General features: G+C 38.7%; 1 protein-coding gene across 2 annotated transcripts in view; it reads right to left on the reverse strand.

The window, feature by feature from the left end:
• Positions 1-7,327: 7,327 nt before the first annotated feature.
• rapgef5.L (Rap guanine nucleotide exchange factor 5 L homeolog) overlaps positions 7,328-26,860 on the reverse strand; it is a 155,099-nt gene continuing 135,566 nt past the window's right edge. For both annotated transcript variants that reach the window (XM_018267362.2, XM_018267361.2), the window contains exons 17-26: positions 23,145-23,294; positions 20,926-21,017; positions 19,207-19,329; positions 18,480-18,658; positions 15,753-15,843; positions 14,308-14,358; positions 13,617-13,704; positions 12,690-12,754; positions 10,486-10,540; positions 7,328-8,071 (exon numbers count right to left, since the gene is read on the reverse strand). In XM_018267362.2, coding sequence (XP_018122851.1) covers positions 7,953-8,071; positions 10,486-10,540; positions 12,690-12,754; positions 13,617-13,704; positions 14,308-14,358; positions 15,753-15,843; positions 18,480-18,658; positions 19,207-19,329; positions 20,926-21,017; positions 23,145-23,294 — 1,013 coding nt within the window. In that variant the 3' untranslated portion in view covers positions 7,328-7,952. The remainder of the gene's footprint in view (positions 8,072-10,485; positions 10,541-12,689; positions 12,755-13,616; positions 13,705-14,307; positions 14,359-15,752; positions 15,844-18,479; positions 18,659-19,206; positions 19,330-20,925; positions 21,018-23,144; positions 23,295-26,860) is intronic.

The raw sequence follows: 26,860 nt of genomic DNA on the forward strand, positions 1-26,860 counted from the left end.
TCATTATCCAGATGGATTTATAAACTGGTCAACTCCCACCAGATCCGCATTTGTATTTTGTACCACCTTGTAACATTTCTACATTTTACGTGAATCTCCTGAGCCATCAGTGTGTTCTCAGTGGGAAGTGGAAAACCAATAATTAAACTTAGTGATAAGCAATTTGGTGAAAGTGTTCTGTCCACTAATAGTATTTTGAATGTCCTCTTTAAATGTTTTTAAAATGTAATTAGTCCCCTGCATGAATTTATTTTAAATTAATAATTACAAGTTATATGTTAATGTATTGAAAGCATCACCTTTTATTCAAATGTACCAGTGTAGCCTAAAGTGCAGAACCTAGCAAGCACCCACATTATACTGGAGTTCTTTGCTAAAATGTTGCATTGTGCTGGGTATAAGAAATGTGGATTTGAGTCCAAAAATCTCACTTTGCCCAATGCACAAAATGCTACAAAATTACAGTAATATGGAAGGTAGGTAGGGTTGCCACCTGGCCGGTATTTTACTGGCCTGGCTGGTAAAAATGATGGTTGATCCCAATGTTATTAAAGGGCATGTAAAGGCAAAAAAATAAAATCCCATTTTTACTTTCTTTAATGAAAAAGAAACCTATCTCCAATATACTTTCATTAAAAAATGTGTACCGTTTATATAAGAAACCTGACTGTATGCAGTGAAATTCCCCATTCTACTGCTGTCAGTGGCGTAACTAGATATTACTGGGCCCCACAGCAAATTATTTTTCAGGCCCCCAAAATGTTTAGAGGTTGACTTGTTTCTCCAATATTTATTGAAATTGTATATGAATTAGGGCCTCATGGGGCCCCTATACCTCCTGGGCCCCCCTGCAGGGTCTGCTTCCTCTATAGTTACGCCCCTGACTGCTGTGGATAGGAATTGTCAGACGGTCCCTAACTGCTCTGCAGGGAATCAGTCATACTTATGAACAGCAGGGGGAGCCCCCGCCTTACTTCTCAGCCATGCAGAACTCAAGCAGCTTTGTTTGTTTCCCTGAAGAGCAGTCGGCGACTATGTAGAGATTTGTATTGGATTTTTTTTTTTTGCTTTTACATCCCCTTTACTGTTTCCAACTCCAGCTGCAGGGACAAAGATCATGGAGCCAGATGTAAACAGATTCTATTAGGAGGATTATTTTGCTGCAGCCACTGGTTCTGCAGAGTTGGAGAAAGTTTGAAAGCATACATCTTTTGTTTGATTAGGCTTGTGGTGCAGTAAGTTCATGTTTAGTATCCAAAAGACATCATTTCTAGCTGTATTCTATTTTAGACTTTACTTCCCCTTTACTAGGAAAAAAAATAAATATATAGGAAGGCCAGTATTTTTTCTCCAGAAAAGTTTGCAACCCTATTGGTATGGGAAGGTGAACATATTATGCTGCGTGCACCCCTTTCAAAAGTATTCTTCTATCATACATAGAAGAATACACAAAAAAATACTTTTTCATTGGCAACAGACCAATAATATAATTTGCTTGAAAGCACCAGGGCAGACAACTATATAAAACAAACACAAAGCCACGTGAGAATTAAAACAAGGTTCCCAATTTATTTGAGAAGGGAGAGTAATAAAAACATTTGAAATGCAAGAGAATATTCCAGGCGCTTATACACAACCTCATATTGCTTTGCACTTTTTACATTTAAGTTATTGCTTACAAGCTTAAATAAATACACAGACTGGATTATATACAGGAGCGCTAGAATGCCAATACAAAAGAGAGAAAAAAGCGGAACTTCTGGCAAATCCACAGAGAAGCTGCTTCATTCTCACCATTATTAGCATTATTATTATTATTATTATTATTAGCAAGGCCGGCCAGTCCTGACTTACAGCAGGTCCCTGAGAAGCGGCTTTCCTGCCGAGTGCAGCAGTCAGGTTATAAGCAATATCTTTGTGTAAATAAATCAGCAATACAACGGCAGCCGTACACACAATACAGGAGATGTTTTGCCATTTATCTTTCTTTGCTCTCATTTGGCAACAGGAGGGATGAAAGTAGAAATAGAAAAGATGTGACCTTTCAGGCATGTGGTTTGTTGGCTTTGAGATTATACATTGCTGAGAATAACAGGCTGCGTATTTATCTCTCATATAAAACATCATCTCATATTCATTATGGACCTGTTTAAACCACAATGTTGACACAACGAATATGGGTTTTTAGTCCCCGATAATTAAGAAAATCTCCCCAGAGTTGCACTTGTGCTACAGGAACCTGGGACTTTGGGGTTTTTAGACAATTAATAATATATTTCTTGGTAAATGTCACACAGCAAAGGTATTGTACATTTCTGTGTTGATAGTTGTGTGCTGGGCACATTCTGTTAGCTTGGTATTAAAGCGACACTACATTTATACTCAATAAAAGGCTACTTGCAATTGTTCATTCAGGCAATATAACCGATGTGGTGGGTTTTTATGGTCCTCAGCCATGAGAAATGCTTCACAGAATATATGTATAGGCCACTGTACATTTATTTATTCTCTCTTTGTCTTTTATATTATGTAATTACAGTAGAACCCCCATTTTACATGTTTCAGAGGACTAGAAAAAAATGGTGTAAAATCCAGGAAACCGAGGTAATGCATTATTCAGTATATATTGTTGGGACCACAAAAAAGGTGTAAAATGAGGGGAAACTTAAAATCCAAGGATGTAAAATTGAGGTTCCATGGTAGTGCTAGAGTATGGTAAACTAGAGCAGTCATTTACAACAAAAAACCTTATGAATTCTGCACATTTCTCTGGGAGCTGCACCCACCCAGAATATGCAACAAGAAAAAACAGGGCTATCCGGCACTCAGAGGAATCCAGGGCCATAAGTAAAAAAAATGACTTTATTAAGCAAAGTTAAAAATATTCTTGCATCTCCATAGGCAATATGCGTTTTGTACCCACAGTGGGTACTTAGTTATGGCATCTAGTCACATTTTCTGGTTTGCCGGGAGTTTGGGGCTGGTGCACCTGGACCACATGATCTACCTGGTGAGCTAGTTACATTGATGTTCTGGAGCACCTTTTTTGGAAAAGCAAAGGTTGTTGATTGGTTGTTACTGGCTCTAAATGATTCTAAATGCTCCTATATGAGTCATTTTAGAAAGCACATGTATGTAATTGTAACATTGATCTGGGAGCTAAAAAACGTTTTTCCTTTAAGACTCACGGCCGTTTTCTCCTGTGATCCCCTGCGTTTCACTTTCTTCCGTTCAGCTGCAGGGGAGCGCAGGAGTAGACGCAAGGGGCTGTACTCACACAGACGCATGTTAGTGCCTAATGCAGGTGGGACACAGCATGTTGCATTTCATTATTGGCGCTTACATGCGTCTGTGTGAGTACAGCCCCCTTGACAATAATTGACTGCGTCTACTCCTGCGCTCCCGGAAGAAAGTGCAACGCAGGAGAAAATGGCCGTGTGTAAGAGCCCTAAGTTGCATTACCAGACCAGTGCCATCTACTTGTCCAGTGTAACACTGCAGAATGTTCTAATAGAGGAGAAACAAATAAACTACGGATACCCGTGTGGGACATTGCCTGAGAGTGGCTTGCCAATATCTCCCTAGAGTAGCCAGTTGCTTTATGTGACAATGTGGCTACAATTCACAATGCCCCTGGATGAATCTTCGAAGCGACCAAAGAATACATATGAAGACTCTCTCAATATGGGATAATAGACACAAATGAGATCCTGTATCTGGTATTCACAGTGAGCAGTGACACAAGACATTCATCATCCTGTGTCATTATTATGTGTTATTATATGTTATTAGAACCATAAAGCAGCTTTTCTGGATGCCATTTAACCCTCACATGTGTGGGAAGGTTTTCGTTCATCCAGGGCATGATACAGTATCTGGATAAGCCAAAAGCAACTGCACTCACTGAGTAATCCTGAAAAGCTGTCGCCACTCATCCGAGCAGCTGCTTCAGCTGAACCCTTAATAGTAGAGAAAATTACACAGCACTGTATTAGGCAATGAGAAATCATATGAATTAAGACCAATTACAAACATGAGTAAATAAAAACAAAAATATACTCTGTTTAAATGTATGGATTATACATGATACTACGGCCATGCGTCTTTGCAGGAAGAGATAAATTAATGGGAAGGAAATTAATTCAAAAGCCCTAAAACTAAAGTTATATATATAACAATGCTGACATACTGCTCAACCCCAGGCATGACAACTCTGCATTACATGTAACAAACCCAGCACCCCTACTTACATCAATGGTTCCAAAGAACCTCCCCAATTCGAGCAGCATGGTACCTCCCACTTATCATCTTAATTTTAATGATATAAATGCAGCTGCTAAATGCTGCTCATACATAAACAAACTAACCAGAACATTTTTTTGGACTTGGCCCAACTATTCTAGTGACACGGAGCATTTCTCAGAAAGCCTCAAGACTCAGCTCAGATTGAAATGTGACGGACAAGAAGTGTCTGAATGGAAACAGTGGGGCTCATTTATCAACACTGGGCAAATTTGCCCGTGGGCAGTTACCTATAGCAACCAATCAGTGCTTAGCTTTTTGAAGCCAGCTGTAAGTAGAACAAAGAATTCAGCAATCTGATTGGTTGCCATGGGTTACTGCCCATGGGCAAATTTGCCCAGTGTTGATAAATGACCCCCAGTGAGTCAGTTTGTTATGTGAATGAAGGATATCAGCACTGTTTGGGTAAAATCCTGTAATATTTGTCTCAATTTCTGCCTTCATTCATAGTTATATCCAATAGCAAATTTCATATATAAATTGCAGTGTAGAAAGTAGGCAAGAGACAAGGTGTCATTTTTCTTAAGCTTCTTTTTTCTGTATGGTATTTACAGATAATCTATGAACAAAACAAGTTACTGTAAACTCAACTGTATTCTATAATTGTTCTCTATATACTGCAACTGTGCTGCACACTGAGTAAGAAACTAGTGGCCAGACACTCAAATCAGAGTAAGAAGTCCTAGAAGGGTCAGCTGTAACATATGGGACTAGAAGGTGAGCAGTGAATCAGTTGTGAATGACCCCACAGATTATATGAAGATTTAGGATAGAAGCACATCAACACTCACCTCTATACTGTTCAATAACAATATAGACCAGGATTCAATGACTTTAGTCCAGTCTCTAGCACTTGCGACCTCTATACTGGATCAGTTCTCTATTGAATGTGCAGCGGATACAGTTGTTGGGCATGAGAAAACATTTGACTTAATGGGTAAGGTGGTATTACAGTTTGTAGGCAAACACACTGGGTAATGTTTGTGCTCATACATTCAATTCAATTTTGTCAATGCTGCCCAACCATCTAAACATGTATATCAGGTCAGGGGTCGGTTTTTTAAAACTATCTCCCAAACATGCCAAATCGCAGTTTGTCAAGCTAAAATTATTTCATGTATTTATTGGCAGAAATGAGGAGGAACAGGACCTTACTGTAGTTCTGTTTGGCCATCACTGCTTATTATGGCATCTGTCCATTTGGCACATGGATATTTTCCTACCATTATGGCATGGCCAGCGTTGGGCCACCTGAAGGCACTTAATCATAAGTGGTTTAACATGGGTTTGCTGTGCCATTATATGAGTTCCAGTGCATGTGATCTGATTCTTCACTGTCCTGAGTCAGAACTAGGGATGCACCGAATCCAGGATTTGGTTCGGGATTCTGCCTTCTTCAGCAGGATTCTGTCAAATCCTTCTGCCTGGGAGAACTGATACCTACTTTGCATATGCAAATTAGGATTCGGTATTCTGCCGAATCTTTCGCAAAGGATTCGGGGGGTTCGGCCAAATCCAAAATAGTGGATTCTGTACATTCGTAGTCAGAGCCAACACTGAATTGCTATTCTTCTACACTCAGAAGTCTGTCCTTTGGAAGGTTCAGCCTCACGGTGAACAATGAGATCCATTAACATGGCCAATACATGTGTCTGGGGAACAGAATTTAAGCAGTTCTCCTACTGAATGGTCTTTAGCAGGCTCACAAGCTAAAATGTATTGTGGTGGGGAAAACCAGGAAGCATTTGTGAGATAAAGTAGATAAATCAAGCACCAGAGTGTACGTGCTGCACCTATAAGTTCATAGAGATATTCCAAGTCCATTTCAATTACCAGGGACAGTGTTTCATAACCGAAATGTTGCTGAAGAACAATTCCTAGCATCCTCCGTCTGCAGTGTACATGTGAAACTGGGAGGAATTAAAATGAATATGTGTCTATGATATGTCTAGAAAGTCTAGGTAGAAGCGTTTGCATTCTTTTCAAGTTATGTAAGTGTGACGAACTGTGTGTAACAGATTTTTATCAACAAAATATGCACTTCTATACAACTAAAAATACAGTATCATAAATATTCGCAGGCAAAGTAAAATAACAGAATACTGGATTTATATATATATATATGTATATGTACAGTATACTGAGATAATATTATTCTTAATACACCGCTAATTTGTCTTGCATAAACCTAGACATTCTGGCAGGCTGGAGTTCATGCTCTGTAATCTGCAAAGTGCTTTGTGTAGGAGCGATACAATCATAGGCTCCATTTAACTACCTTGAAAATGGTTTGGGTGTAAATTCAACAGATTGACCGTTTCATTCATTCTGACAGTCTTTACTTACAGGTGGCAGAATATCTGATAATGCAACACCTTGTTAATCTAAGGGGGTTATTTATCAAAGTCCGAATTGATCTCAATATTTTCTGAAAAAAACTCCGCACATGGTTTTTTGGCTTATTTATTAATACACTTTCCTGAAAATTTTGTTTGCGGTAAAAAATTGTGAAAAATCCGATTTTCACGTTTTTCTTGGATTTTTCATCCGATTTTCGCGTTTTTTTTGGATTTTTCAACCGAAAACTCAGATTTCGTATGTCTTTTACCCGAAAACGTGGGGCTATTGCACAAAACCCAGCGCACATCAAAAAATCATTGGGACTTCTCCCATTGACTTATATGCAACCTCGACAGGTCTGAGATGCCGTCAGATTGTCTCATTCGGGCTTTTCCATCCTCGGGGAATAATAAATTCTAAAAAATTCTGTTTTTTTTAATTTAAAAAAAATCGCTTTCTGCATTCGGAGTTTAGTAAATAACCGCCTTAATGTTCTACAGCTGAACCAAAGTACAGTAATCATTGCTGACTGGTAGTCGATAGACTTGACATATATATATTTGCCATGGTGTTCTATACTACCTGCTTGCTTCTGTTACAGTTGCATTTCAGGAACCCCCATAATGCAAGAAGAACAAGAGCAGAACCAAATAGGAGCAGAAGTGACTGAGGATAAGAGCAGAAGTGACAGAGAAGGGAAAACGGGTGTTTTATTCTCCAATGAGTCTGCACTTTGTGCAGGAGGATTATACAGCTAGCACTGTATGTTGCACATACTATAAAACATAGTACAAAAGAAAAGGAAACTTGCAAATTCCTTCTATATAAGGGTTAAGCAGAACTAGATTTGGCACTGAAGGGTTTCCTAGCACCAGGGATTAACAATATCAACGGGTCTGTATTAAAATGTACACATTGCCAATAGCAAATCTATGTGAATTAGCTGTATCTGTGGGGAAAGGGTATATGTTAGCCCTGGTATCAGGGGCCATGCAGAAGCCATTATAGATCTGTGGGCTAGTGAAGACATTTCAGGTGTATATTTCACTTCACATTTTTCTTCTGCAAGTTTTGTATAAAGCAAATACTGAAAGCAGTTGTTGTGGCTCTGTTAGGTATTTGAAGGTAGATCCCCTTCCTAACATTTCCGTCTTCATTAGATTCAGATTCATGGCAAGCTTTGGGCTGCTTGTTTCTCTGTTGTCTTTCTATATACAAGTGTTCCATACTGATAAAACTCAGTATAAATGGTTTTAAGCAACATGCTTGGCATTGGCAGTCTTTAATCTGGAGCTAGGACTGGAGTGTGTTCATACCCGCGGCTCTATCCGGTGGGACAGCTCGAAAAGCGTCTGCTGGTTATCGATGACGTGCAAATGATTTGTGCAGAACTTGGCCTCCTGACGTTCCTTCTGGGGAAGATCATTGCCTTTTGGAAATAAGAGAATAAAGACACCATGTTTTAATGACCAACAAATCTGTAGTTTCCCAGAAAAAATAACTGAATGCTGCCACTCAGTTAGACAAAAGCCTTGGTCCATCCTCGGCCTACAATTACCCCCAATCTATCGACCAATGAGGTTTATAGATTCCATAAAGTATGACCAAAGCCAGCGTTACACTGGAGGGTTTGAGACCCAATGGGGCTTCCGTCACTCAGTCAGTCAGTCAGTAGTAGGGCACTGCAGCAAAGGTTATAACAGAAACATAGGTGTTTGCTGGGCTGCTGAGCTTGGTTTATGTGCTTTATCTGATCTGACGTCTATTGGGTACAGGTCTTCCTACCTATATAACCAATTACATTTTATACTAATGGAGAATTGCTTAGGGAAGTACTTTGACAGCTTTCATGTCTATGGAATAAAAGAGTGCAGTTTCAGTATAATCATAATATTTAGTTGCTAGTATAAATTAGCAACCATAAAGCCACTAAACTTCCAAACTAGAGCTATTGCCAGCCACCAAAATGTGCTTTATATTCAAACTCTTTGGCATCCGAATTCCTTTCAGGGAATGAGATCAAGAAATGCTTAGCTGTCTGCTAAAATGTTTTTATCTCCTCAATTACTTTTGTTTGTTGAAAAAAAGGATAAACTAAATCCAATACTCTAAATGACGGTTTGCAGGCTTTAAGGTTTAAAGAATAGCTAAATATTTCCGTTTCATTGAAATGCAAATGGCGTTAGTCTGATGGATTTAGGAGAAAAATAGCAAAGAGGTGATTCCGCACAGCAGCACGCAGAGAACAGAATAGTGAGTAAGTCGATTATTTTTGGGCCCAGTTTTCCCTGTTTATCCAGGATGATTGTACTACTGAATATTTGAATACACAGCATATGCTTGCACTGAAAACTGAGGGACTGTCACTGCCCTCCAGGAAACAGACAGTACTTCTAATTGTCAGACTGCTGCACTGTCTTCATAACATTAGATTCATATTATTCTTACATTTCTTAAAATTATTTCTAAATACAACCCTGAAGTGCACGGTTACAATTGCACTCATAGTTATCAAGCAGGAAACACTGGAGATGACATCTAATCAATGGGTGCAGAGGATAAAAAAAAAATCTAATTTACTATGTTAAACTTTACCTCTTAAATTCCAAACCATGGAAATTAACATATTAATATCACTGTACAAGTGAATGTGACCTCGGGGATAGGTGGAATAGCTGTCAAATCTAGTTATGAACTATGGCATATTAAATCACTTGTTAATCCATGGTTCTTATCAGACACCTGTATTCGTCACTTTACGGGAATGTCAATCCAACAATATATATATATATTTGCCTAATAAGAAAAAATATAATTCTAAGCAACTTTACAATATACATTCATTTCAAATGTTCTATCGTTTTTAAGTTATTTGTATGTACAGTATTGCCATTGAAAGCAGTGTTTCTATTCTCTGTCCTGGTGGCTCAGACTGTTGATTTAGGGCTGAACCACGTGGTGCGCCTTCTTCAGTTCCGACACGATGAGAGGAAGCGGAAGCGCCAAATATAATGTAATAGGAATGTCAGACCTACAAGCTGCGTTTATATGTACGCAGCTTGTAGGTCTGACATTCCTATTACTTACATTATATTTGGCGCATCCGCTTCCTCTCATCGCGTCGGATCTGAAGAAGGCACACCGTGTGGTTCAGCCCTAAATGTGAGACAAGTCCGCAGATTAACAGACCTGTCTTTGTTGGGGAACTAAGACTTTTGCAAAAATGTTTAGCAATATGTTTTTACAAAAGTACTGAGAATTTCTAAAAAAAAAAAAATGTATATTGGAAAGTTGCAAATTATTATTTGGGGGTTGACTTGCCCATTAAGGTAATTAGAAGAGAAGTGTTTTGCTTTTCCCTGCTAATGAGGAAGGGGAAACTCTGTATATTCTACAATATATATATATTTTCAAGGATGTGATTTTATTCCTAAAGGAAGCTGAATTAGCTTGGGCCCCCCCATGAATCAAATTGAGAATTGAATTATTTTTTTTCCCTGGGTCAGTGCTACTTTTCTGAAATAAAAATAAACGAATATTGAACCATGCTGCTATTTAACAAGGCATCCCTAGTGCTGACTGATTGGACTGAGCAGGGGATTCCCGGGAAACGGATAACATGGCAGTGCAGCATTCTGTAAGTTTTTTCCCCAGGGAGAAACCAATTGGATTCCCAGGGGGTTGTCTAATATATTGGCAATCCCAGTGAATCCGCCTTCCCTTGTGCTTTATGAGTCCACAAGTAAGACGAATAATAGCGTGAAAAAGTACGATTTGTTTTTTTCATTTTCCCCAGGTTGTCATTATTCAATAGAAATCCACAGAAGAACAGATATCACTTACCAAACTGATTATTCCTGCAGTATCTCATTGATCTGACAGCATCAGCAATCATATGCTGGGGAAATAGAAAATCCAAATATTTCATTAGCATGTAATACCACAATGTGGCCCTGAAAAATATACAGTATATTCTTTGTAACCGCTTTCATTGTGTGTGATCTCATTGTAACCTTATTTTTATGTGTGTCCATCTATAATCAATATTATGGGAGGGGCTAGAAAAAAATAGTAGCCAATTTACACAGAATTAAACAACGTTAAAGGGGTTGTTCACCTTTGAGTTAAAATTTGTAGAAAGTTAAAATCTGAGACAATTTGCAATTGGTTTTCATTTTTTATTTATTGTTTTTTTATTCAGCAGTTCTCTAATTTCAACAAACTGGTTGCTGTGGTCAAAATAAGCAACCATGCATTGATTTGAATAAAAGACTGGAATATGAACAGAGAAAAAAACAGTACATTTGTAGCCTTTTACAGAGGCGTTTTTTTTAGATGCGGTCAGTGACCCTAATTTGAAAGCTGGAAAAAGTCAGAAGAAGGAGCCAAATAATTCAAAAGCTATTAAAAAAATGAAGACCAGTTGAAAAGTTGCTTAGAATTGGCCACTCTATATCATTCTAAAAGTTAACTTTAAAGGCGAACCACCCCTTTGAAGCCACACACAGCATTAGAATGTTGGCAAATTAATAGAGCCGACAAGAAGAGGAACAGCTACAAACTCTTCCAAAATGTTGACGCTGAACTGTTAGATAAATTGAGTGAGCAAATATTCGAGCTAGTGAATAGAGGCAGCCATGCCAGGTGGCAACTAGATTTTTAGCAATGGCTGCTGGTGATCAGAGACTGCAGATATGTGCAGAATTACTCCGCATCAGCAGGAAGCAACAAACTATAATTTCTTGGACATAAAACTAGGAACGAACGTAACGGCTTCTTTAGAAAAGCATATGACTGTGACTGTTGTTTGTTATAGAGTGGGATTAAAGGTCATACAGATGCAGTACTCATCGTCATCTGTTTTTTTTTTGCACAGGAACCCAACAGCAAACAAAGCAGAAACAAAACAATAGACCCGGTGTCTAAAAAATGACAGGAACTGCATGATCCCGTAGTCTTGTGGCTTCTGAGATGCTGACAATGCAGCAACAATCTCTCTCTGAAAACCTTAGCAGGAAAAAGCAATTGCTTGAGGTCAGTGATGCCCCTGAAGAGGTCTCTTAAATGCCCAGTAATTTGTATATGTCTGAAAGCAACCTATATGTACATATAATAACCTTATTGATGAGGTATTAGCAGGTTTTAGCAGGTCCAAAGGAAGATGACAAAGAACTGCCGTATCAATTCGCAAGATTGTCCCAGAAGAGATGGAAATGTCTAAAACTCTCACTTACTAAAAGGCATAAAACTATAGTGTCTCTATCTGCCTGTACCATTTGTCCAGCATTATATTATAATACACAAAAGCCATGAATATCTTGTAAATTATATCCTATATTATATGTAATTTCTGTCACGTGACTCACTAAAACTTGTGTATTATAATAAATAAAGTAGCCCTTGTTGGAAAATATGAGGATATTAGAAGTTACCTCGGAACTCCTCTGTAACTTATAATATCCTTATATTTTACAATAGGGGGTACTGCCCCCTGAGGAATATCATATCCTTACCAGAAAACCCATAGGATCCAGGTTTTCAGTCCTAGACCTTTCGCTAGAGGAATTGGATCACTGTGTATCAATTGGGTGGGCACTCATTGGAAAAAATAGTCATGCCTGAGTGATATAACGACAATTTATTCAGGAAACAAGTCCAATAGCCTTTTGTTTCAGGCAGCCTATGATTAACCCAAGCACCTGAAGGCATGAAATGCGTAAGACTATTGGACATGTTTCCTGAATAAACTGTGTGTACACTACTCTTGCACAACTATGGTTATTTCCCATGAGTGCCCACCCAACTGATACACACAACCATATTTTTAGAGTATTAACTGTAGCGGTCACTTATATAGGTATCTATTAGCATACTGACTAAACTGGATGTGGATAACTGCAGAAGAAATGACAATGGACTGTAACCCTGCTGTATGGCGCATGCATAAAAAAGGACAGTAGCTGTATTATTCTTGGTAGTCCCCTAGTAAAAGTCAAAGAACTCAATCACAACACACAACTGTAACTTAGTACTAATGAATGACTTACCAGCTTTTCAAAATTAACAAGGTTGTCCAAAAATGTTTTATTCCCTTCATGAATGAAAGTAACATCTAAACGAAATCAAAACACATAAGTTAAGTTAAATTAAATCCATTGTGGGCGGCTACAAAAAACCTTCCCTCTGAACGCAGTGCTAAGAGTCACAATCAACAAATTATTAAAAAAAATATATTAAAATAAATAAGGAAGACCATTTGAAAAGTTAACTTAAAGGGAACCTGTCAACCAGACCTAAAAAGCTGTATAATAAAAGTCCTTTTTAAATTAAACATAAAAACCTACATTATTTTTTTTATTAAAGCATTCATACCTGTTATAATCATATTAAAAAATCTCAGCTGTCAATCATATATTGCCTGAGGCATAGAGGTGGGGCAGGCAATTACTTTCACTTTCCATTCTGCATTTCCTAGATCTCACTTACTCTCCACTCATTCCCCCTCCCTCCTCATGGTCAATAATTGTGGAGCCAGTGCATAGGCATCAGGTGCCCCACTCTGGTGCATAAACAAGATTTTGGGCTGATCAAAAACTTGCATTAATAACAGTGTCCACAAAATGTCTGCTGCCTGCTCAATGTGATAGTGAATTCCAAGGATGAATGCAACAAATATATAACTAATTTATATATTGTAAGATAAGTTTATTTTTCCTAATAAACACAATAGCAAAGAATTTGGAATTATTTCTTAGGATGACAGGTCCCCTTTAAAGGTGAAGCACCCCTTTAAAGGTGTCAGAATACCCCTGTACGGGAGATTAGATATGTGTCAATATAAAACATTCCCATACACAATTATTGCAAAACATAATATTTTATGTTGTTTACTTTTCTCTGTCCACTCCACCCCCCCCCCTTACCCACTAACCCCAGTGATGTAACTACTGTACGGCTGCCATTGAGCAATGTACCTTTGAGAAGTAATGGCATGAAGGGGATCTTCGGGGGCTTCATTTTCTTGAATGCATCTCGATATGCTTTGTGGTTCAGAGAAGGATCCTGCAAAAAGCGCCAGTGCAATTTAAAGCAATGTTTACAGGAAATATTTGTGTCTCCAGTACTGTACCGGGAAACTGCAGAACAGACTATACCTTGTGCGTAAGTACAGTAGAATATTCATGCCATTTGCATTTTTGTGTTCCTATATATATTAAATATACACACATAAGAAAAACATTTCAGTGGGGATGTAAACCCTCTATAAATCTCTTTCATTGCACTCCTCAGCTCTCCAATCACATATACTGTGTACTACTTCTTTGTCAGTCATCTTGCTGGTACCTAAGGGATTACTGGGCAATTGTGGCTTGAGAATATTATGTTGTGATAATACATCAGCAGAGAGAGAAGTGTTGTTAGGTCACATTAACAAAGGACAGAGAGCAGAGAATTCTTATTGGAAGATCTTCTTGCGTTCACTGGGCTGTTGCCTGTAGTCAGCTGGGTAACTATCCCATCAATCAGTGGTGCCAATGAAACAACACTTTTATTTTTAAATATTATCTTTGATAATAACATAGTTCCTTGGATTATTGAAACCACTATTCCGTCCTGCAGTTATACTCCAGTCTAAAAGTATTTTACAAGAACCATTAAACTCACCGTCAGACTTTCAAGTTCAGAGAACAGTTTCTTTAACTTCCCTGGGATTTTCTGGCAAGGAAACAAAAGAGAGATGTATTCTTTTATTCATTATATACTGACACAAAAGAATGACTTTGAAGGCTCGGGATGGGTCATGCCAGACGGAGATGTACCGTACTGTATGTGAGGTGAATGTTAAGTGCCGCTGAGACCTGTCTGTGACTGCTGAATTTTTAATCTGAAAGAAAACCTTCTAGAATCAGAGCCAAAATGTATTCCGCACAATTATCAGCAGAGGGCACTGGCTCAGCACAGAATCCAGCATAAATATCAGCACTGCCATGTTTCAGAGCATCACTGGCTCAGGTATTGCAAACTATATTCTCATTGAGGCAGGCAACAGTTAAACATGACTGGGCTCAAGCACTGGAGAAGAGAGGACATTGCATAAATCATGATGTCCAACCTAGTGCTGTGCCATTTGTTGGGATGCTGGAAGTTCAACAACATGGAAGGCCTACAGGCTGAACAGTGGATATTAAGACTATTAAATAATTAGTGTAATAATACTGTGTAGCAGAGTGAGGTGCTACAGGCTGACCAGCTGGGTGTGATTAGCCTCAGATTGGTCAGTCTCTCAGGATCTCTAACTGAAAGTGACACACAGAGAGGGTCTGGGATCCTGACGTTAAGGATCCTATGTACCTGTACACACACGGACACTCACGGGAAGGTCTGTTGTTATTGAACTTATACTGCTGCTGAAAGACATTTCTGTTGCTTTTGGAAAGAAAACAACCTTTATTTTTACCTGTTTGCCACCGGTTAAAATAAAAGCCATTTTTCTTTAAGAGACTTTTGCTGTCCTGACGCTTACTCTGTAGGAACCTGTCATATTCTGTGTGTACTTTTATCTAATATTTACCCTTATCTGGCTGGGGACCTATGGGCAAATTACCTTTCTGCCCTGCAGGAATGGAACTAAACACTGGGAAGTACCAAGTTGTTAGACACACTCCCAGTGACTGTTATCACTAATGTCTTACCCTGGGCCGGCCTGGGGTAGTCTGGGCATGTTGCCACTATCTTGCTTTTGCTCCGAGTGTCATCTGCGTTGTACCTGACAGATGCATCTGGAGTACAGGACTCCTTGGGTGACTAATGTAATCTGCATGAGATAATAATCTGCAGGGGATAGCTGGGAACAAGCAGCAAGATGATGGCAGCGCACTCTAAAGTACGCACATTAAACCACCCTGGGCTGTTGCATTTTTAAAAATAAGAAGATCATTGGCCCATGGTAGGAGGTTAGCAATTAAGAGTCACTGGCACCATTATAGTTTGGAGTACTGCAACAGAAGGATTTATGCATTAAACAATACATTAAATACAGAAAAATATATAAGGGGTTCTTGCTAATTAGTGTAAGTAAAGTAAGTAGTGGAGTAAAGAAAGAAACTTACCTCCCAGGTCTGAGAAAGTCGACTGACAGATGCGGTGTTGAGTCCCATTATAATAGCAAAAAAACTGTTCAGATTCCTCTGAGCTTTGCAACTATGAATGGGAACAGAAAATACCCAATAAGGTTTCTCATTTTGTTCTCTTGTATAAAATATAATACACAGTAAATAGCTGGATACACAGCTATGGGACAAGTCATCCAGAACGCTTAGGGCCTGGGTTTTTCTGGATAAGGGGTCTTTCTGTAATTTGGATCTCAATACCTTTAGTCTACTAAAACAATCATTTAAACATGAATTAACTTGTTTTGCCTTAAATAAGGATTAATTCAATTATATCTTAGTTAGGATCAAGTACAAGACACTGTTTTATTGTTACAGAGAAAAAAGAAGCAATCAAAATGTATTTTAATTCCATTTCATTTATCTAAATGGAACCTATGGGAGATGGCCCTCCTGTAATTTAAAGTTTTCTGGATAACTGATTTTCTGATAACAGATCCCATACCTGTGCTAGAACTAACGTAACCAACGCCCTGTAACTGGTAGGACATTGTATTTCATAGAATAATAAAACAAATATCCAGGGTTGGATATTGACTTCATAGAGAGAACATAGCATAATACAGTATCCTTCCAATAGTTCTTCAATTTTTTAGACATGTCCATAACATGCAGAGTAGATTGCCGTATTGCCACTGTAAAATACAGTACAGCTGAGCTACATGAAAAGGTTAAAGGCATGACCATATGCATTAGCTTTCTGTGCAGGCTTTAATGTGAGTGATGAGAAATGATCCTCCTATTAATAGGAGCGCAGGCAGAGAGAGGGCAGAGAGAGGGGACAAAATCACTAGGGATTCCACTGCAGCTAATTTAAGCCTTGGGAAACAAACAGAACAGGCAAGTCAGACATTACTTCTCAAAGGCTGAAACCACTGATCCCACTACATTGATGTTAGTGAGATGGAAAGTATGTGCACCTGCATTAGAGAGTTTAGATGAAAAATATAAAAACAGAAAAGAAGAAAAGCACTTGAGCATAAAGGGGCAATAACAAAATCATCTTCAGCATAATCTGGGATTTATCAAGACATTCTGAAATAATCCAGTGTTGAAACCAAGCCCTCCAGCTGTAGGCAATGCCCCTAGCAAGCTTAATTTCCTGCAAGACTGAAATAAGAGAACTGTTGTGCTCCTGTGCAGTATGATATAGTATACACAGGCTATACACAGGCTATACACAGTGCCGGCACAATCACAGCCCTTCACAGGAGCACTAACTCTAATGGCTTCTGCAGTGATACAAATTTGCACCTAGACTAGTAGAAGGTGGCCAATAGCTTTCTTTACACAGATGAACAATTTAAGAGCATAGAAGCTGAGTAATGGAACATTAGTAATGTGCTGGGAACCCTCTCTGATAGTTTGGCTTGCTGATTTTTTTAGCCAAAATTACTATCTCCTAGTAGATTCACAACAGAGGAAAGAGAGCTGTTCTGTGCAAAAGAAGGGAAACTAATAAGTGTTTCTAACATGGTGGAAAGCACATTCCTCACTCCGCTGCTCTCAATACTGCTACTGCCCAGGTGTAGGCTTTTATAAATTTTAGGGCTCTTACAGACGAGCGTTTTTACCTGCGCTCCCCTGCATTCCGTTTTTCTGCGTTCAGCCGCAGGGGAGCACAGGAATAGACGCATTACATTTTTTCATGTATCATTTTTCCTGCGTTCGGCGCCTACACGCGCCTGTGTGAGTACAGCCCCATTGGAAAAATGTAATGCGTCTATTCCTGCGCTCCCCTGCGGCTGAAAGCAGAAAAACTGAACGCAGGGGAGCGCAGGTAAAAACGCTCGTCTATAAGAGACCTAAGGCTACAAATGTATTGTTTTTGCTACTTTTTATTACTCATCTTTCTATTCAGGTCCTCTCCTATTCCTACTCCAGTCTCTTATTCAAACCAATATATGGTTGCTAGCATAATTTGGACCCTAGCAACCAGACTGCTGAAATTGCAGACTGAAGAGCTGCCAAATAAAAAACTAAATAATTCAAAAAATAACAAATAAAAACGAAAACCAATTGTAAAATGTATCAGAATATCACTCTCTACAATCATACTAAAAGTTAATGTAAAGGTGAACAACTCCTTTAACCAAAGAGCTGTAACAACCTCAGGTGTCAGTGAGCTTGGCAGAGGGCTGGGATACTGCAGTGCCAAGGACAGCAGTCCTGCAGCATAATTAACCCAAGCATTGGGGATCCTACATAGGATAGATTGTAAGGGCTCTTACACATGGGCGTTTTTTGCTGCGCTCCCCTGCGTTGTGCTTTCTTCCGTTCAGCTGCAGGGGAGCGCAAGAATAGACACACCCAAGCATGTAAGCAGCAAACACAGGTGGGACGCAGCATGTTGCATTTCACCTGGGTTCGCTCAAACATGCGTCTGTGTGAGTACAGCCCCCTTCACAATAATTGAGTGCGTCTACTCCTGCGCTCCCTTGTGGCTGAACAGAAGAAAGCGCAACGCAGGGGAGCGCAGAAAAAAAACGGCCATGTGTAAGAGCCCTAACAAAAGTTGGCAGAACAAAAATGTCTTCACGTATGAAGTTTCTCAAGTCTTTTTGAAAGAGAGCAGGAGGCACATTTGAAATTATATGCCAACTTACAAAGTAAAAAAGGCTTTTCTCTTGCTACAGAAGAGACAGTAAAGCAGGACAGGCAACTTACTGAGCAGCAATTTTGATGAACTTTTTTAGAAGTTGCACTCGCTTCCCAAGCTGGTTACACAGCAGGATCTCTGTGGCCACCCAAAGCTGCACTTCGTTGCATCTCTGAAGTAGAAGGCTGAGGTTCATCGTGTTTTCTCCTTTCCCCTGCCTGCTGAATGTGAAGTAAATCAGCTCTTGCTGCAAATACAGAAGAAAAACATTATTCTTGCTTCAATCCATTATTCTGAATCCTACACCTAATATGCCTCTATAATATCAGGTTAAATAAAGGCTTGGGTTTGAAGAGTCACAGCACAAACCAAGGATGTACAATTTATACATCTGCAACTGCATATCCCGAAATCTACAACTTGCATATTATTCCTGAGTATGCTTTATGCAATCCTCTGCTTGTTTAGGCTGAAGAAGAAAATACAAATATACACAAATATTCCACACACCCAGAATCTATATCCAAATATTTTTATTGTTTAAGGAAAAATAAAGGAACAAACCTTATAAACAGAGAACATTTCCTATTCATGTTTTTACAATAAGGGCACACCCTGCTGATTTGTTTATGTATTTGACAGTTTGTATCGTTCCCACGTGTTTATGTTTTGTATACAGAACCTGCTGCCTATCAAACAAATGTTCTGCTAATAAAACAAACACTAGGACATGAGAGATTGATGGGATGACAGATAACTAGACAGACAGAGAGGTATGAAACAATAATGCCTCACCTCATGTATGGAATTGAAAAGGCTCCAGTCAAAGCTTGTTAGTTCGAATGCAATATCCCAAGTGTTTATTCCCAAAAGTCTTACTGATCTGTGCTGGGTCTCCTCATTTTCTGCAAATGGGTTCTGCACAGCAATACATTAAAATAAACCTTTAGAACATGTTACAAGGAAGACTATCCCCACGATTTGGAAAATAAAAATGAAATTGTTAGGAAATCAATTCATGCTGAGTGCACTTTATTTTTCCATGGTTGTTCACCTTCAATCAGATTATTCAGTCAATTTGGAGAAAGGCCTTGAAAGCAGGCGAGTGTGATGAATGACTACTCAGTGAATAAAGCACTGTGGCTGGCAATTCAATTATAAGTAAACTGACCAGGCAGACAGCATAATGAAAAGAAATATAGCTCATACTCTATCTGCCTGCCTTATTGCTGGACAGGCCCCTGAAACAAAGCCCCATATGCTGGTGATATGAAAGATCTAGTGGAGAAAATAGGATATGTCTCAGACAACTGTATTAATAGTGCAAGCCATGTTCATATGACATTGAGATAAAAAAAATACATATATTATTATAACAAAATAAATTAGATTATTATATCATTCCAGACCAAACATTGAATATATTATTATTAGAGCTCAAATACATCAAGCAATACAATTCCATTCAGTAAATACTGTATATGCAGTCATTAAAGGAACAGTAAAATCAAAAAAAATTTAAAGTAATACAAATATAATGCAGTGTTGCCCTGCACCGGAAAAACTGCTGTGTTTGCTTCAGAAACACTTCTATTGTTTATATAAATAAGCTGCTGTGTAGCACTGGGGGCAGCCATTCAAAGGAGAAAAGGCTCAGCAGATAGCAGATAAGCTCTGTAGAACATAATGTTATCTGTTATCCACTATTTAACCTGTGCCATATAGCCTTTTTTCAATTTCCACCATTGCTACACAGCAGCTTGTTTATATGAACTATAGTAGAGTTTCTGAAGCAAACACATCTGTTTAACCAGTGCAGGGCAACACTACATGATATTTTCATTACTTTAAAACATTTTCATTTTTTGGTGTTAGTGTTCCTTTAACATAACCCACTTTAATGAGCTTGTTCATATGTAAAGCAGTTCAGAGTCATTTCAAGTAAAACTGCAACATTAAAACAATCTTTGCCTAAATCTGTACCCCTAGGACAGTGATCCCCAAACAGTGGCTTGTGAGCAACATGTTGCTCACCAACCACTTGGATGTTGATCCCAGTGGCCTCAAAGCAGGTGTTTATTTTTGGAATTGCTGTCTTGAAGGCAAGTTTGGTTGTATAAATACCAGATGTACTGCCAAACAGAGCCTGCTATAGGCTGCCAGTCCACATAGGGACTAGCAAATAGCCAATCACCGCCCTTATTTGGCACCTCTAGGAACTTTTCCCAAGCTTATATTGCTCTCCAATTTTTTTACATTTGAATATGGCTCCTGCCTTAGGAGAGCAGCAAAGTAAGGGGAGGCTCACAAACATCTTCTACATATAGGGTAAGCTATACTGCACTGTGTAGCTGTTGCAACTATTTGGTCTTTATTTTTAAAAAAATATCTTGCTGTCTCTTTAAAGAAGGAGGCTTCAATAAGGATAGTTGACTTATTAATGATTAATAGTATAAAAACATGTGATTTTGTAACAGACTAAAGATATCAGCAGCAGTACAAATCATCACGTACCAATGTGTCACTCTTCCTGTAAGTATAAATACGGTTGGAGGGCTCCAGGGTTTTGGAGAGGACCAATTCATTTGGTAGAAGCTCATGTTTTTCTGTGAAACAAAAAGAATGAATAACTATGATATTCTAGAAATGGCTGGAAACCTGTAGAAGAATTCATGCCCACAATATCATACAGCAATACTATTAATAATATTAATCTGTAGACAGATTTAACCACTACAAACAAACAAAAGAAACATTACTTTAAGCCAGTGATCCCCAACCAGTGGCTAGTGAACAACATGTTGGTCACCAACTCCTTGGATTTTGCTTTCAGTGGCCTCAAAGCTTATTTTTAAATTCCTGGCTTGAAAGTTTTCGTTGCATAAAAACCATGTGTACTGCCAAATAGAGCCTTCTTTTGGGGGATGCCAAATAGCCAATCACAGCACTTATTGGCATCCCCAACTCTTTGTTTTACACATGATTGTGGCTTATGGGTAAAAAGGTTGGGGAACCCTGCTCAGCTGCAGATAGTTAGAGATCATTGAGTGCTACATACATTTTTGAATAAACTAAAGTCAATTCAAACAGTTAGTAGTTTCCCTACCTGTTATGTTTGGGTTTTTCTAACCAGTGGCACCAATAGAAAACCAATATATTATTTTTTAAGAGATGGCCACATAAATTTGCCAATGAATGCAGTTCTGCATTTTTGATAAGCAGCCAATCTGCCATAAATGTTCTTCTGTCCTAAAGAGCTTTGGGAAGCAGGTTTTCCACTGTAAATGTATAGAAGGCAGCCTCAGAAGGCCTTGTATTGTACATTTGGGATATCCAACATCAATCAGTTTGATATTACTACAATCTGACACACAAGTCAATGGCCATGTTGCATGGATCATTGCACAGGTTAGATTGCTAGGTAGAAGTGCAGGCATGGCGTCAGGTTGGCTGATGTCTCAATACATGTGCAAAATCAGTCAGTTTAATTCTGACCAACACACAAAAGATAACACTAAACACTCAGAGAGTGATTAAATTGCATGCTTTGATGAACTGTTTCCACTTTAATATGCTAGATGTTACATTTTGCTATGTGCATGAATATTTTGTTGCTGTGGCTGAATGCAAACATTATAGCCAACGTGATGTAACAGTTGGCTCTTCCAATTCTATCATTTAAAACTAAAACCTGAAATGAGTAGCTCTACAGCGGCTACTAAACTCTCCGATGATACAGAGCGTTGCAGGGAATAGTATTTTAGCAACTGATGGAAGAACCTGAGGCTGGAATTTGCTAATGCAGAACAGAGTACACCACTGGCTCTTCAACATCTGACACCTTATTGCATAAACATGTGGAAAAGAGCTGAAAAATGAAATATATTAAGCTTCTGTCACAGTTCCTCCTGCAAACGCAGTAAACCGATAATAATGAAAATATTTGCTTTAATTATTTTAAGGGTTAAATCTCAAACACTAATGGGTCACTGCACTGCGGCATTAATGGGAAAAATGAAAGTTAAAATCATACAGCTGGTAATACAGGTATGGGAGCCTTTATCTGGAAACATGAAAGCTCCGAATTACAGAAAGGCTGCCTCCCATAGACTCCATTTTATCCAAATAATCAAAATTTTAAAAATAATTTCCTTTTTCTCTGTAATAATAATACAATACCTTGCACTTGATCCCAACTAAGATATAATTAATCCTTATTGCAGGTAAAACCTGCCTATTGGGTTTATTTAATGTTTTCATGATTGTCTAGTAGACTTAAGGTATGAAGATCCAAATAATGGAAAGATCCATTATCCGGGAAAAAAACCCAGGTTCCGCGCATTCGGATAACATACCTATATATATATATATATATATATATATATAATGAAGCCATCTGCTGAGCAGTTGCATTACAGCACCGCTGTTTCTGAAATGTGATCTTGATTCAAAATATGCAAACCCATGCTATGTGTCTGCAGACAATCTTAGAAAATGCTATTGCACTACATTCCGCAGAGAGGGTTCCCGTGATCATAAGGTCCTAAGAATTAGTTGTTGTCATGGTAACAGCCCTTTCCCAGAAATTCTTTATATTGGCTGTGGTCATCCAGCTGAGCAAATCCTCTGGGAAGGGGGTGTGTGGGGGGGTGCGTGTACCTATGTTCAGAATTGTCAGCCACAATCCCTTAGGGACACATGTAACTGAGGAATGAGAATAGAAATATAATTACCCCCGCAGTATGTGACAGTGACCAAAGCCAGGTCTTCCTCCGAAAGCTGAAGCCTCTCCGCCACTATCTTTAGTATCTCCTGCGCAGAACTGGATACTTTGGCCCTGATGCTTACATAGGAGTGATCTGTCATGTAGACACGGCAGAAAACTGCACAAAAAAGGAAGGGGACAGAGGTTAGCGTTCCATGCACAAGTCAATAAAACTCAGCTGTTGTCAGCCTGTGCTTTCCTGCTATGTATGGTATACGGGGAACAGACTGTCTGGCAGACAAAACCGCAGCATTATTCATTTAACCACACTCTCAAGAGAAATGCATCTGGTTATGAAATATTTCTATTTTCTGCTCTTTTATTTATTTTTAGCCAGCAGAAGCTTCCATGATATAGAAAAGGAGCAAGTTCCCTGCCCCAAGCCCCCAGACGCTGTGACATTGACATTTTAACATTTTGCCAAGAAGGAAAGGCGTATGAATGAATGCAGTGCTTACTGCTCCAGAAATGTGGAAAAAGCATGGATGTGCGTGACAAATATGAAACCCTTGTAGACAATGAACAGTAGGGGAAAATAATACTCTTCCACTTCTGGGTTATTCATTGCAATAGGGATCATTTAGCAGCATCAAATCCCTATTCCAAGGAGCTGGGGACTGTGCAAATGGTTCAATACTCAATACGGGGCAATCATAGCACTAGGATCAATAAAACACAACCGATGGAAAAAAAGTCAATAATCTCTCCCCATTGTAAAATAAATAAACATTTTTCATGGCTGATTAACCCATCTGAGTCCAGCTCCTGTCGGTCCTTTGAACCTTTTAAATGGAAAGTAGGCCTTGATTCACTCCTTATCTAAAAACTGCTACCAATAGGCTATGTTGTCAGGACTGAATGTAATCTATGTATCTGGTAACTAATGTATGTTCAAAAAAACTTCAGGTAAGCGCAAAAAAGCTATTCTAGTCCAGTCATTGTGCAATTCAAGATTATTTGGTTGGGACACCACAAGAAAAAACCTGACCAGGATTATTTAGTTGCGACACCGTAAAAGCAATAAACCTGCACAGCGGTACTTTTTAGCATAGAGACAGGGGCAGATTTATCAAGGGTCTCATTGAAAATGTATAATTTTTTTTATGGTCAAAACTGTCAAATACGACTAGGGAGTTATCCAAATTCGATTCGAGTTTTTAAAAAAATTCTAATTAGACTTCCAAGACCTATCATACTCTGGCCCTTTCAGAATTCGAATTTGACTATTCACCACCTAAAACCTTACGAATGACTGTTTAAGTCAATGAGAGGGGTCCAGGGATCAATTTGGTGATGCTTGCATTCGAGTTTGATTGAATTTGATTCGAGTTTTCGTGTTGTTTAAATGTGTCCGAGTTGGAAAAATGTGATTTTATTAATAAATAAAAATTTGTTTATAAACAAATTTAGATTTGTCGAATTTCGAATTTATGGGAGTTTAGGGGAGTTTTCACTTGCCTGCACAGCTAGGGTAAAAAAGCCAGCTTACAATAACCACAGATATCAAAGACCAGATATATTTATCTATGGCGTTTTGTGTGCATCACTTACCAAATCGAGAAGGGTTTTTACCTTTTTAATAATGCACACTTGATCATGAATTATTGCTGCATGAATTCATTAATATGACATGAAACGGATTCTTGTTCTATGACAATTTGTTAGTCACGTGATTGTTGCTTGACAAAATTGCCAGTGTTATTTGAATTTTTTTTTACATTTTTAAATTTTTTTTTTGGGGGATAAACGAGGTACTTTATTATTGCTATTTGCCTTTTTATGTTGCTTCTCTTACATTTTTCTTGCCTGAAGTAAGTGGACCAAGTAATCCTGAAAACATTTCAACGCTCATCTCAGTGGTTTCCTCAGTACAACTAGTGCTAGGGAATCCCTGGGCATTTTAATGGTGACTGTATTACCCTTAGGCTAATGCCAGACATAGCAGATCTCAGCCTGCAGGGAAAGCAGGTCAAGAATCCGTGCCTAAATGGGTCTGGATGCAGGCACACATTCAGTAAAAATCCTCCAGGCACATTTAAGAAGTGTAGGATTCTTGGAGGTCTAAATCCAAATGAGCGACTTATCTACCTGAATCTAAACGTGTGTCTCTGGTGTGCTTCATTTTCTGAAGTTGCCTCAAATTGCCTCACAAGGAAACTTCGGCGAATTCGGAATATGAAGCGCTCCGAGTGCCATCCTGCTGGAGATTTCGAATCTAGCCGGCGGGAGGCAGTTCGGGGAGATTAGTCGGCCCGATGAAGAGCCGATTTATAGCCGGACGAATAAATCTCCTCTAATCTGAGCGTGTGTCTCTGGCCTTAAACTCACCACTACTAGATATTGTATTATGAACCAAACAAATACCTCAGAATACAATTAACTACAACATACTAAAAGTTAATATAAAGGTGAGCTGCCATTTTATTTCAACTGTTTTGGCACATATGAAATCTATGTTACAGTTTTTATTAGCGATGCACCGAATCCAGGATTCGGTTCGGGATTTGGCCAGGATTCCGCCTTTTTAAGCAGGATTCGGCCGAATCCTTCTCCCTGTCCGAACCAAATCCGAATCCTAATTTAGGGGCAGGGAGGAAAATCACGTGACTTTTTGTCACAAAACAAGGAAGTAAAAAATGTTTCCCCTTTCTACCCCTAATTTGCATATGACATGCAAATTAGGGTTCGGATTCGGTTCGGTATTCGGCCGAATCTTTTCACAAAGGATTCGGGGGGTTCGGCCGAATCCAAAAAAGTGGATTCGGTGCATCCCTAGTTTTTATATTCTATATTAGGAATAAGAACAAAATTACTACCAGACCCATTGCAGACCTGTTTTCCATTTTGAGGTGGGCAACACCTTGTTCATGTTGACAATCATTGATGTGCAGCCATTGGCTTACATATTGGCTCTTGCTCAGTGAAGCCATATTGCTGCTACTTCGATTCATACAGAACTATGCTTTACAGTCTCTCTAAGTAATGAATTGAGCAATAAATAATTAAACCACATTCCATTAAAAGACAAGAGCCGCCTAGCTGTTCTGTTTTAATATTGATTATTTACTGTCTGTATTGCACTGTGTTTGCCAAGGGGCTGGCAGCAATAACAAAATCCTGATTTACTTTTCTAGCTTGCCTCTTGCTCCGCTCTTCCTTGAACTGATTTTGCTTAAGGCACAATTTGTATTTTTAAACTTATGCAGCTGCACTGTTTTTCCTCTCCTTCTGTTAGGTTTATAAGTAGGTAGTTTTAAGAATGCCAAAGGCTAAAGCATGTTCTTTTTATCTGTACAAAACACAGAGCTGTTGTATATAACAACATGTATGTTATGTAAGGCACATGTAATGTATGTAGATAACATAAGCATATTTGGATCAAGGATGATTTCTTTCACCATGCAGGGCTGCTATACATATGACTGAGAGTTCATGCAGCAGTTCTGCAGACAATTGTAACATAAATCAATATATCACTTTTTGGGAGTGATGATATAAGAAACATAATACACATGAATTGGGTTGACCATTTACCAATATCAAAACAAAACCATGAAAGTGTAATATATATATTACTCTTTCTGCTCCCATTATTTACTGCCATTTTTACATCTAGGGGGTTATTTATCAAAGTTCAAATTTTTACTCTAATAAAAAAAACTCGAATGTACTCACAACTCGAAT

Source organism: Xenopus laevis, chromosome 6L, assembly GCF_017654675.1.
Source record: "Xenopus laevis strain J_2021 chromosome 6L, Xenopus_laevis_v10.1, whole genome shotgun sequence".
Taxonomy (NCBI): Eukaryota; Metazoa; Chordata; class Amphibia; order Anura; family Pipidae; genus Xenopus; species Xenopus laevis.